At 40.5% G+C, this 14,304-nt stretch overlaps 1 protein-coding gene across 1 annotated transcript in view; it reads left to right on the top strand.

Moving 5' to 3' along the window:
• Positions 1–14,304, top strand: part of stat4 (signal transducer and activator of transcription 4) — a 66,581-nt gene that overhangs the window by 35,913 nt on the left and 16,364 nt on the right. The window contains exons 10-15 of the mRNA XM_061918497.1: positions 2,973–3,032; positions 3,142–3,162; positions 7,162–7,255; positions 7,383–7,427; positions 10,308–10,391; positions 10,488–10,586. Of these exons, the coding sequence (XP_061774481.1) occupies positions 2,973–3,032; positions 3,142–3,162; positions 7,162–7,255; positions 7,383–7,427; positions 10,308–10,391; positions 10,488–10,586 (403 nt within the window). The remainder of the gene's footprint in view (positions 1–2,972; positions 3,033–3,141; positions 3,163–7,161; positions 7,256–7,382; positions 7,428–10,307; positions 10,392–10,487; positions 10,587–14,304) is intronic.

Below are 14,304 nucleotides of genomic sequence, written 5' to 3'. Positions count from 1 at the left end.
TCACACACTGATGGAGGGAGCTGCCATGCAAGGCGCCAACCAGCACCCATCAGGAGCAAGGGTGAAGTGTCTTGCTCAGGACACAACGGACGTAACGAGGTTGGTTCTAGGTGGGATTTGAACCAGTGACCCTTGGGTTGCGCACGGCCACTCTTCCACTGCGCCACGCCGTCCCTAATATACATTTTGTATATTGAAGTTACATTACAAGTGTATTTTTGGACAAATTCCAGGGATTTATCCCCTACAGTGATACTAATCAATTAAAATTCAAAGGTTTTCTTGTTATTGTACAACAAAATAACATTTAACTGAAAACCTGCAAGTGTGAGACTTGTGTGGCATATTGTTGCCGGATTCGGTCCTCCATGGATGCGTCAGCAAGAACACAACAAAAGGTAAGAACTAAGGGATTTATTAAACTCAAAACAGGCTCGAACAAAAACACTGGTGTAAATAGAAAAGGCAAATAAAAGCACTAGCATGAAAGCTAGGATATACAAATAGAAAACTAAAACTGGCACGTAGGCACACAAAAGGGAAAAACAAAACAACTAGCATAAAAGCTAGGAAAAAGCTTAGCGTGAGAGCTAGCGAGATAGAGAATGAGAGACAAGTCATCAGCAGTTGCATGAGAACAAACTAAGATCCGACAATGAGTGAACAGAAAAGGCTGGCTTATAAAGGGTGGTGATTAGTAAAGACAGGTGTGCAGGAACCGAGAGTAGCAGCTGAAACTAATAAAAAAACATGGAAACAGACTAAACAGGAACTAAGCGGGTGGAACGACGGAGAGTGATACAAAAACAAAGCAGCAAACAACAATATGTAGAGATCCGAGCAGCAGATCGCAAAAGCAAGTCAACTATCGCTTCTTAATTTTACAGTGTTTAAAAAAAGTGTAGAGTGTCTTCATGGTGCTTTTAGCCTGCCATGCATACCTTTTTCCTAAAACTAATCTTGTTTGCATGTACATGTTCTTCAAGCAGATAATAAGTTCCTGTATGGTAGTATTTTAGACGGCCTATTTTTTTTTTAGAAGAAACATAGGGCGAAAATAAAATTTGCGAGTGGCAATAATTGTCTTCACAACATTAATATTGCAAACTACATTTGTATGTATATCACATTTTCCTAAGTGTATGATTTCCACTACACTTGTACACTTTGCACACTGTGCATTTGTACACATCATGGATAAGCTGGGTACCTTTGTTACTTGTACTTTTTTACTACTGCAAACTATCTATACTTTGTGCATTATTCATTAATTGTATGTTTAGATTCAATATCATACATTAGTATCAGTATATATTACATGTGTACAAGAATATATATACAAAATTACACAATCTCTGTTAGGTGACACTATCACTTTGTTTTCTTCCCAATAGTGTATTAAGGACTTTGGAATGTCGAAACTGTACCATTTCCTTCTCTTCATAGACAACTATAAATAGCAGAATTGGGGAAGGTCACAATTTTTAGTTTATTCGTAGTTTTGTTTTTTTCAGTTGTTCCTTTTCTGGCCCAAAATACCCCTCCCAAAAAAGGGCTTGCACATGCTCTCTAACTTTTTAATTGGTTCTGCCAAGTTAGCAATATAGGTTAGAGCAGGGGTCGGGAACCTTTTTGGCTGAGAGAGCCATTAAAGCCAAATATTTTAAAGTGTATTACCGTGAGATCCATATAATATATTTTAACACTGAAAAAACAAAACAAAATGTATGAATTTTTAAGTAAGACCAACATTTTTAGAGTATAATAAGTCTTATTTTTGTTTTATAACATTTTTATTCTTAAGCTAACCAATAATAAATAAAATACTTTATACCATTGATGCGACTTCTTGAACAGGTGTGGTAGAAAACGGATGGATGGATTAAAATGCAAGAGAATGTTTTATATTTTCAATGTTATTTTTAATACTGATTACCAGCGGAATTAGAGAAAAAAATGTGTCTGAGGTGCGGTTTATCTGATTTTTAGGAACACTAATACAAAAACTCACAATAATGTCTGATTGAATGCTAAAAAAAGTTATGAGAGACTGTCTTAAAAAAACAGAATGGTATTTTACATTTTTTTTTACTGAACGAGACACCCAGAATGTACATGAAAATAAAGCATGTAGGATTTACAATATAAACTATGAACGATAAAACACTGGATATTGACAACATATGAACGTCACACCACCTCTCGATCGACATATTTTACAATCAAACAATGCAACAAAAATGCAACAAACACAGCAAAATATGAAAGTGAAGGGTAAAAAAACCCAAAACACTTACAATCTGGTATATCACTAAGCTTTGGAACTTTGTTGTAAAAATGTCTTTCCGCGTCTGTCCCTGACACCCGCATTTCAGGTTGACTGCTCTGGAAACACTGTGGAAACGCTCACCACCCACACTACTTGGTGCCTCGTCTGAGCTGCCGTGACTTAGATTATTACCACAGTAACAAATTAGATTAGCATAGTAGCTAATTAGATTACCATAGTAACTAGTGTATCATGGAAAAGAGCAGATTTCAACCATTGAAATACTTTGTATCGTTCAAGACTCACGGTAATTTGAAAACATCACTGCACACCATAATGGCAGCTATAATTTCCATATTAAAGATCTAAAAAAATTATTTGGGAATGTCCGGCGGGCCTGATAGAAAAGCATAACGGGCTGCAGGTCTGGTGTTAAGCAATGTCAGCTAAGATGTATCTGAGACCCAGATGCAGTCATCAAAAGAGCCACATCTGGCTCTAGAGCCATAGGTTCCCTACTCCTGTATTAGAGGAAGGACCAAATAGAAAAGGGTAGCAATGCAGTCTAGTAATGTAGCAATTTGAGTCCATCCATTCACCAAAATCGGCCCTCTTAGAGCCACAGTAAATGCAAAGAGGCAGGTGATGAAAATGCATTTGTTGCCTGTTCAATATTCAGCAATGCACTTTTTCCTCCACCTAGGCTCCTGGTTAAACTTCCAGCAGTGGATTATCAGCTAAAGGTTAAAACAACATTTGACAAGTAAGGATTTTTCTCGCTGCATTTTTTTCCTCCTCCAATGCATTGTAACAAATAGCTGTGCATTAAACCAGAGACTGATTCTTTTCTTTTGTGTGTTGTGTGTATTTAGGGACCTCCCTCCAAACAGAGTGTGAGTATAGAAAACCTCAACACAGGATGTTTTGTTGCTCTTTCTCGAGTAAAATGTTATCACGGCTCGAGCACTTTTTCACCACAATTTGTTTCCCATCAATATCAACTCAACTCATTTTTAACACCTTTTAAATATTAATATTTTGTTCTCTAGAAAATCAGACTAAACTGTCATACAGAGAGATCATTTTTTCAGTGTTTATACAAATTATTTACTGAATATAATTTAATGGGTCTCAAAAATACAATCACAATTAGGTCCCACAGGAAAAAAAAAATAAAAAATTGAATAATTTCATCAAAGGATTAGCTCAGGGGTGCCCAAAATCCGGCCTGTGGGAAGTCTCAAGTTTAAAAAAAAAAAAAGCTACCTCTCTTTTCTTATAATGTCTATTTTCTGCTGGATCTACTCTCTATTTTATGCTCTCCACTTTTTGCTGCAACTGTTACATATACTGTAATTCTGTCCATCAGGGGTGTCCAGCTCGTTTTAGCTCAGGGGCCGCATGGAGGGTAATCTGCGCACGCGCGGGCCGGACTAATAAAATCATGGTTTTAAAACTGTTACGTACGTGAGGTTTGGAAGGAAACGACACCACGAAGGAACTCAGTTTTCCAGGTTTATTGTAACCTTTGATGATTGCGTGGGATGTGTATGCTACTCTATGTGTTGGATGCAGGATTAAGTGTAAAATCAACCATGTAAATATTACAAGAGGATGTTGTACATGCGTGATGGATGAAATCTTCGTCAGACCAAGAGGATTGGGGACAGGCAGGAAGTCGAGGGCAGAAGGCAAGCAGCAAAGTCCGAGTCCAGGCGAGAGATCAAAGATCAAGGGAGGCAGTCCAAAATCAGGGTGGAGGTCGAGATACAGCGCTCAAACACACGGGACAAAACGGGCACTGCAAGGAGGACAAGGGACATAAGTCAACAAGGCAAAAAGGGGGCACGAAGAGTAAAGAGGCGAGGACAACAAGAGGGAAGCAAGAGACATGAATGCCAACAACGAGAGTTAACAACGTTCCGGCGTAGGTTCCAAGGAGTGACTGGTTCTTACGCTGTCTTCCTGATTTCAGCCAGGTGCGCTGATAGCTGACAGCCTGCAGCTGTGGCGAAACTTGGGCGTGAGGCGTGTGCGGGGGCGTGTCCTGGCATGCTGCCAGACAGAGTGTGGGATCTTGCTGCGGGAGAATCTTGGGTTCGACGAATCGGCGCCGTGACAAAAACTAAAAAAATAAAGACAACTTCAGATTGTTTTCTTTGTCTTACTTTGGCCAAAAATAGAACCAACACATTTTGAAAATATGACAAAAAAGGTATAGAAAGAAATACCCGGCAGCAGTAAAGTTTACATCAGGGGTCCCCAAACTACGGGCCGTATTCGGCCAGCGGGCTTCAGTTTTTTTTTAATTCCTCTTTTCTAATCTATTTTCTACCGCTTGTTACTCTCGGGGTCTCCTGGCCACTAAGGCAAATCATATAGTCTGAAAATGCATTTTACCATCGATAACCTGACATCATCACGCTCGCGGCAATAGTCAATATTCCAAAGTCAACTGTCGCCTTTATTGTAAAAAAATGAGAGAGTTTGGGAACAACAGCAACTCAGCCACGAAGTGGTAGGCCACGTAAACTGACAGAGGGGTCAGCGAATGCTGAAGCGCATAGTGCAAAGATGTAGCCGCCTTTCTGCACAGTCAGTTGCTACAGAGCTCCAAACCTCATGTGACCTCAGCCTGCGTACAGTACGCAGAGAGCTTCATGGAATGGATTTCCATGGCCCGGCAGCTGGATCCAAGCCATACATCACCAAGTCTAGTGCAAAGAGGTAGCCGCCTTTCTGCACAGTCAGTTGCTACAGAGCTCCAAAATCCATGTGACCTCAGCCTGCGTACAGTATGCAGAGAGCTTCATGGAATGGGTTACCATGGCTGTGCAGCTGGATCTAAGACACACATCCCCAAGTCCACTGCAAAGCGTCGGGTGCAGCGGTACATTTCGGACTGCATTGTGCCGAGTGTGAAATATGGGGGAGGAGGAAATATGGCGTGGGGTTGTTTTTCAGAAGTTTGGCTTGGCCCTTTAGTTCCAATGAAATTAACTTTGAATGCTCCAGGATACCAAAACATATTGAACAATTCCATGCTCCCAACCTTGTGTGGAAAAGTTTGGAGCGGGCCACTCCCTCTTCCAACATGACTGTGCACCAGTGCACAAAGCAAGGTCCATAAAGAAATGGATAACATAGTCTGGTGTGGAGGAACTTGACTGGCCTGCACAGAATCCTCACCTGAACACCTTTAAGATTAATTAGAAGGGAGATTGAGAACCAGGTCTTCTCGACCAACATCAGTGTGTGACCTCACCAATGCGCTTTTGGAAGAATGGTTGAAAAATCCTATAAACACACTTGTGGACAGCCTTCACAGAAGAGTTGAAGCTGTAATAGCTGCAAAAGGTGGAGCGACAGCATATTGAACCCTTTGGGTTAGAATTGGGATGGCACTTCAAGTTCATATGTGAGTCAAGGCAGGTGGCCAAATACTTTTGGCAATATAGTGTGTACAAACAAATAAATAAAGAAAGAAATATATATATATCGGGCTCGTCTCAGATGGCGATGAGTCCGCCTACAGGAGAGAGGTGGACCGGCTGGCGTCCTGGTGCAGCCTCAACAACCTGGAGCTGAACGCCCAGAAAACAGTGGAGATGATCATGGACTTCAGGAAAGTCACAGCCCCACCGTCCCCCCTCACCCTGATTGACTCTCCCAACCCCGTCTCCATTGTGGACTCCTTCCGTTTCTTGGGCACCACCATCACCCAAGACCTCAAGTGGGAGCCGACCATCAGCTCCCTAATCAAGAAGGCCCAGCAGAGGATGTACTTCTTGCGGCAGCTGATGAAACTGAAGGTGTCGACCACGATGCTGGTGCAGTTTTATTCAGCCTTCATCGAGTCCATCCTCACCTCCTCCATCACCCTGTGGTTCCCCGGCACCACAGTCCAGGATAAGCATCGACTGCAGCGCATCGTACGGTGCTGCAAGCTCCCATCCCTCCAAGACCTGTTCTCCTCCAGGACCAGGAGGCGTGTGGGTCGGATCACAGCTGACTCTTCTCACCCTGGACACAAACTATTCTCCCCTTTCCCCTCAGGCAGGAGACTACGGTCCATCCAGACCCACACCTCCCGCCACCTGAACAGTTTTTTCCCCTCGGCCATCAGAAACATGAACTATAACAAGATCTGATAGCTCAGTTACAGCTCATCTTATTACCTATTCTGTCTTACATGTCTTTTATGTTGCACGATTGCACCAAGAAAAATTCCTAGTTTGTGAACCAGTTCAAATAATGGCAATACAAACTATTCTGATACTGATTCTGACACACACACACACACACACACACACACACACACACACACACACACACACACACACACACACACACACACACACACATTTTTTTTCTAACCCAATGCGGCCCCGAGTCGGGCACCCCTGAATTAGCTCAACAATTCATATAGAGGTGTAATCTTGTCTAATGCTTTCTATTCTCTTGTTTGTGCCCAAGTGTTTTTTTACGCGCATGAAGTTATTTTTTTAATTAATTTGTTAATTTTTTAAAATCATTTCTGCTGTGGTGTGCCTCGGGATTTTTTCAATGAAAAAAATGTTCCTCGGCTCAGAAAAGGTTGAAAAACACTGACTTGGAGGGCTTTGTGAGCTGAATAGAGGACCTCCCATTGACCTCATTGTTAGCTGATTTTTGCTAATGTTTATTTACCATTTAGAAAGCATAAAAAAAAGAAAAACATGTGTTCTTGTTTTACATAAGGATCGTGAATCATAGGCACAATTCCAGTCCCCCTCTAGGTCGAGCTAGTCGAGCAGACAGAATGCGTGCACAATTTTTCAATTTAACCGCAAGGGAGAATTGGGCGAAAACAGAATGATGATTTTGTTGTTTTACTTTCTTTTTAACCTTAGAAGCCGTCAGTTTTTTATCCTGACCAATAATACAAAAGCCATGGATATTGAGGACTACTCCAATGGCTGCCTTTCAGTGGAATTTAGACACTTGGTATGTTATTATATTTATTCTAAATCATTCTATTATTCTATATATTCTGCATCATTTTCTCTACACGCCACTGCATGCTTGGTATGTATCTTGAACCAGTGTTTGTGTTGATATTTCTTAATTGCAGCAGCTGAAAGAGAAGAAAAACTCCAGCGTCCCAAAGGGGACTGAGGTACGGAGCACAATTTTCGAATGTTAATTTTTTCCTGTTGTTCTGAGAGCATTCATTATATTCACATTTCCCCCATTTGGATATGCTACAAACTTATTCAAAAATGGAATATAAAATTGTTTTTCTCCTCAAAATTTGACAGCTAAAAAAAATGAATAAAATTAAATAGTAACATATATGTTTAACTAAACTGCCAATAAAATTAAAGTGCAAATGAAATTACAGCATCACCACTTTAGTCATATATTTTGCGCTTAAGAAACATTTCTATGATTTTAGCTTCAGACTCATTTGGTTTGTTTGAGATTGTCATTACTACACCAAGTGGTGGTCCATTGCATTGCAATTGACAAAGCGTTTGTTGGCCCTTTAGGGGGCGCTAACGGCCCAACAATGGGTCCTATGGTTAAAAAACACTAAAAGATCAAAAGGAAATGTTTTACAAAACACAAAACCAGTAAAGTTGGCATGTTGTGTAAATCCTAAATAAAAACGGAATACAATGATTTGCAAATCATTTTCAACCTATATTCAATTTAAAAGACTGCATAGACAAGATATTTAACGTTCAAACTGGAAAACTTCATTATTTTTTTGCAAATAATAGCTCATTTGGAATTTGTGGCGGGCAACATGTTTTAAAAAAGCTTGCACAAGTGGCAAAAAAGACTGACAAATTCAAAGAATGCTCATCAAACACTTATTTGGAAAATCCCACAAGTGAAAAGGCTAATTGGAAACAGGTGGGTGCCATGATTGGGTATAAAAGCAGCTTCCATGAATTGTTCAGTCATTCACAAAGAATGATGGGGCGAGGGTCACCACTTTGTGAACAAATCCGTTAGCAAATTGTCCAACAGTTTAAGAACAACATTTTTCAACGAGCTAGTGAAAGAAATTTAGGGATTTCACCATCTACGGTCTGTAATATCATCAAAAGGTTCAGAGAACCTGGAGAAATTACTGCACGTAAGCGATGTTATTACGAACCTTCGATCCCTCAGGCGGTACTGCATCAGAAAGCAACATCAGTGTGTAAAGGATATCACTACAGTTGGCTGCTACATCTGTAAGTGTGATTTAAAACTCTCCTATGCAAATCGAAAGCAATTTATCAACAACATCCAGAAACGCTACCGGCTTCTCTGGGCCTAAGCTTATCTAAAATGGAATGATACAAAGTGGGAAAGTGTTGTGTGGTCTGACGAGTCCACATTTCAAATTGATTTTGGAAACTGTGGACGTCGTGTGTTCCGCAACAAAGAGGAAAAGAACCATCCCGATTTTTATAGACGCAAAATTTAAAAGCCAGCATCTGTGATGGTATGGTGGTGTATTAGTACCCAAGACATGGGTATTTTACAACAATCCCTGAAGGCACCATTAATGCTGAAAGGTACATACAGGTTTTGGAGCAACATATGTTGCCATCCAAGCAACGTTATCATGGACGCCCCTGCTTATTTCAGCAAGACAATGCCAAGCCACATGGTACAACAGAGTGGCTTCATAGTCAAATTATGTGAGAGTACTAGACTGGCCTGCCTGTAGTCCAGCAATGTCTCCCATTGAAATGTGTGGCGCATTATGAAGCCTAAAATACCACAACTGAGACCCCGAACTGTTGAACAATTTAAGCTGTACATCAAGCAAGAATAAGAAATAATTCCCCCTGAAAAGCTTCAAAGATTGGTCTCCCAAAGTTCCCAAACGTTTACTGAGTATTGTTAAAAGGAAAGGCCATGTAACACAATGGTAAAAATGCCCCTGTGCCAACCAACTGTTTTGCAATGTGTAACTGCAGTTAAATTCTAAGTTACTGATTATTTGCAGAAAAAAAATAAGTTTCTTAGTTTGAACATTAAATATCTTGTCTTTGCAGTCTATTCAATTAAATATAAGTTGAAAAGGATTTGCAAATCATTGTATTCTGTTTTTATTTACGAATTACACAACGTGCCAACTTCACTGGTTTTTGGGTTTGTATGTCTCCACCTAATTAGCACAGTTTGCAAAACTAAGCTATTGCTGGGTTTCACATGACAAGCATATTCCTAGCAGAAATGAAGTGAAATGGGAGCGAAAAGGCCGCATACTATACATTCGCTGTTTTCATCTGTGGAAATATTTGTTTATTGAGCCACTCTATCACCTTCAGCAACTTATTTATTGGCCATAACATTTTCCAAATGAACCAATAATGTTGATACTACAGTAAAATCAACTAATAAGAGCCTTTTTCAGTGCCGTGGCCACTGATTGGCTCAGCCTCTGTCTGCATTTATGTATTGGATTAAAACAGTGTAAAGGTGACTATGTAGGTGTATTGTCATTGTGGAAAAAATGTAGAAACAATGAAATAAACATATTTTTTTAATGCAATGCGTATGGAAATATTTGATTTGTAATGATTAATTACTACTTCGCAGAAAATAATTCACCACGGTCAGGTCAGGAACAAATCAACAGCAATAAACAAGATATTACCGTATTAGTTTTAGCCTACTTATTGTGTCGATGGATGACTTTGCTTCAAGTTAGTTCTGCTTTTAGTGGCGATGATGATGCATTATTCTCCATTATGTGTAAAAGTGAAATGTCTTCTCTTTCGCCCAGGCGTAGACATATCGATATGTGTAACTTGTTACAATGGATGGTATTGTTTTGGCGGTGGAAAATCCAACTTCCCTATCCTATAAAGACAGCAGATCTGACACTAGAATTTAGAGGAAAAAAATGATGCATTCCATTTTGAAATGAAACAATTGGAAAAGTTGTACTTTCTGGATGGACTACGTGTTGTTGGAACAACATAAAATCCTATAAAGGTTAGTTCGAAAATGAATGTAAAAGTATTTTGATTTTAATTTTACATTTCAGAATTTGCTGTCGGTAACAGAAGAACTTCACACTCTATGTTTTGAGGCATACTTTACAGTTCAGGGCCTAAACATTGATTTGGAGGTAAGGAACTGGTCATTATATATTTTTTTGATTACTTGCTAGACTTTGGCATATTGTACTCCCTAGTAATATTGAATTCTCTATAAATGCTTCCAGACATGTTCCCTACCACTGGTGGTCATTTCTAATGGATCCCAGCTGCCTGGTGCCTGGGCCTCTATAATGTGGTATAACCTTTTGACCGATGAGCCAAAGGTGAGCAAACATACTATTTTATATTTATCAATCAATCAATGTTTATTTATATAGCCCTAAATCACAAGCGTCAAAGGGCTGCACAAACCACAACCGCATCCTCGGTACAGAGCCCACATAAGGGCAAGAAAAAACTCACCCCAGTGGGATGTCAGTGACACTGACAATGATGACTATGGGAAACCTTGGAGAGGACCGCATATGTGGGCTTTTGGTGGTAGCGGGTCTATAATGTAGCCCGGAAGGGTTAGTGATGCATGGGATTCTGGGTATTTGTACTATTGTGTTTATGTTGTGTTATGGTGCGGATGTTCTCCCGCAATGAGTTTCTCAATCTTGTTTGGTGTGGGTTCACGGTGTGGCGCATATTAGTAACAGTGTTAAAGTTGTTTATATAACAACCCTCAGTGTAAGCTGTATGGCTGTTGAGCAAGTATGCCTTGCAGAGACTACCATGTGAGTACAGAAACCACATTCAACGTGTGACTGGGCTGACTAGCCTTTAGTTCAGGTTGTAGAGGGCGTTAAAGACAGTGTCATCATAATATACCCTTGTTATTGTTGGTTGGGTGAAAATCAGCGGATACTTGAATTTACTTACCCTAAATATCTAAAAGTAATCATATTCTCTTCCTGTCATACTATGCTCGTTCCAGTGCTGTTGTTTTTAGTTTTAGTTTTTATCCAATCAGAATTCATCGAGCTTATGTTGCCATGCTGTAAGAAATCTGCCAGAGGCCTTCAGAATCAACAATGCGGGCGTCAGCGCAAGGACACCTGTCGATCTCACGCTGTTGATCTCAAGATTCACTCCTCCCTCACTCGTGAACAAGACCCCGAGGTACTTGAACTCCTCCACTTAGGGCAAGATCTCCTCCCTAGCCCGGAGATGGCACTCCATCCTTTACTGGGCGAGAACCATTGACTTGGACTTGGAAGTGCTGATTTTCATCCCAGTCGCTTCACATTCAGCTGGGAACTGATCCAGTGAGAGCTGAAGATTGTGGTCAGATGAAGCCAGCTGGACCACATCGTCCTTAAAAAGCAGAGACATAATCCTGCAGCTACCAAATCGGATCCCCTCAACGCCCTGGCTGCGCCTAGAAAATCTTTCCATACAATTTGTAAACAGAATTTGTGACAAAGGGCAGCCCTGGCGCAGTCCAAACCTTACTGGAAACAGGTCCGACTTACCCTTGACACTGATCATACAGGGAGCAGACCACCCATTACTCTCCACAGGACTTCCCCTAGGATGAATGCCTTCTCCAAATCCACAAAACACATGTAGATTGGGTGGGCAAACTCTCATGAACCCTCAAGGATCCTGCCGAGAGTATAGAGTTGGTCCACAGTTTCACAACCAAGACGAAAACTACACTGCTCCTCCAGATTCCAAGGTTCGACTATCCGACATAACCTCGTCTCCAACACACCTGAATAGACCTTACTGGGACGGCTGAGGAGTGTAATCCCACGATAATTGGAACCACCTTTTTAAATAGAGGAACCACTACCCCAGTCTGCCAATCCAGAGGACAAAACCCCATCTCCATGCAATGTATTGTCAACCACAACATATACAACGAAATTTAAGCGATCTCCAAGAATGTTTTCAAAAAGAAATTGGTAATAAAAACATAGGTAATAAATATAATATATGCTGGTCTTCAACAGCTTCTGAAACTATACACACAGTATGGTAGTGATTTAAAGGGGAACATTATCACCAAACCTATGTATGCGTCAATATATACTTTGATGTTGCAGAAAAAAGACCATGTATTTTTTTAACCGATTTCCGAACTCTGAATGGGTGAATTTTGGCGAATTAAACGCCTTTCTGTTTATCGGGCTTGTAGCGATGACGTCAGAACGTGACGTCACCGAGGTAATACACCCGCCATTTTCATTATCACATTACAAACACCGGGTCTCAGCTCTGTTATTTTCCGTTTTTTCGACTATTTTTTGGAACTTTGGAGACATCATGCCTCGTCGGTGTGTTGTCGGAGGGTGTAAGACTACTAACAGGGAGGGATTCAAGTTGCACCACTTGCAAGAAATCTGCCGCCAGACCCCATTGAGTGTCTGCACATTTTAGCGGTGATGCTAAGGCTGACATGGCACAGAGATGTATGGATAACCTGCAGATGCATTTGCAACGATAAAGTCAACAAAATCACAAAGGTGAGTTTTGTTGATGTTGTTGACTTATGTGCTAATCAGACATATTTGGTCGCACCATGACTGCCAGCTAATCGATGCTAACATGCTACGCTAATCGATGCTAACATGCTATTTATGCTAGCTGTATGTACATTTGAAACTAGATACCCACATTTAATGCGAAACAAACACTTACCAATCGACGCATTTAAGTTGCTCCAGTGTCACAAGATGCGAAAGTCCTGATTGTTTGGTCCGCACATTTTATCGGCGATGCTAATAAGGCAGCCATGCTATGGGCCACTTCATTAGGTACACCCATGCTATGGCCGAATAGCCTCAATAGCTATTCGCTCAATAGCTTCAGTTTCTTCTTCAATTTCGTTTACGCTATCTGCCTCCATACTCCGACCATTTGTTTCAATACATGCGTAATCTGTTGAATCGCTTAAGCCGCTGAAATCCGAGTCTGAATCCGAGCTAATGTTGCTATATCTTGCTGTAGTAACCGCCATGTTGTTTGTATTGGCAGCACTGTATGAGGTCACAGGGAAATGGATAGTCGCATCGCAAATAGCGAAAATCAAGGACTTTAAAGGTTTTTTTAGGGATATTCCGGGAGGTGTAAAATTTAGAAAAAAATTTTGAAAAATAAAATAAGCCACTGGGAACTGATTTTTATTGTTTTTAACCCTTTTGAAATTGTGATAATGTTCCCCTTTAAACATCATATACAATGCTAAGAAGAGCAAGACCATGATAGTTAGAAGTAGAGAAGACAGACAGTCAGCCTTTCCTGACTTTTCTCTATCTGGTTCTGCACTTAGTGTGAGCAGTGAAACGAAACATCTGGGACCAATTATTACGAAGGAGCTGTCTAATGACAAAGATATTTACAGACAGCGACGGAATTCATATGCTCAAGCAAACATGCCGTGTCGAAAGTTCAGTATTTACTCAGTTTCTGTGAAGATCACGCTTTTTAAAGTATGTTGCCCACCACTGTATACTGCCCACCTGTGGAGTCGGTTTAAACAAGCCAGTGTTAAGAAGCTCATAGTGGCTTACAATTACAGCATGAGACTGCTTCTAAGATCTTCAAGGCGCTGCAGTGCAAGCCAGATGTTTGTCAGTATTGGGGTCCCCACCTGCTCTGCCACTTTACGTCATCTCATGTTCAGGTTCATGTTTAGGGCAGCTAAGTCAGACAACAATGTCATTAATGGTCTGACTAACCCGACTCGCAGTTCTGTCAGATTTTCATCAGGTCCGTGGAACCATTGGCGAGTAAGCCTAAATGCTGGACATTGAATATTGTGGAGTGTTTTTAAAAAACAATTTTTTTTAATTTCTGATTGTATTTCTTTTATTTGGGTCTTATCGTTGTATCTTTTTTCTTCAGTGACATCGATCCTACCCGGGTCTGAAATAAAATGACTATTATTATTATATATACAAAGCACACTTACTAAGTGGAAATGCTGGTAGCAATAAGAAATGTACACCATTCTAATTCAATCCAGTTCTATGGTTTTGAATGCTGAGCTGT

This window comes from Nerophis ophidion, linkage group LG13 (genome assembly GCF_033978795.1).
Source record: "Nerophis ophidion isolate RoL-2023_Sa linkage group LG13, RoL_Noph_v1.0, whole genome shotgun sequence".
Lineage (NCBI taxonomy): Eukaryota > Metazoa > Chordata > Actinopteri > Syngnathiformes > Syngnathidae > Nerophis > Nerophis ophidion.
The sequence above is the reverse complement of the archived record's forward strand: the minus strand, read 5'-3'. Positions and strand labels throughout refer to the sequence as shown.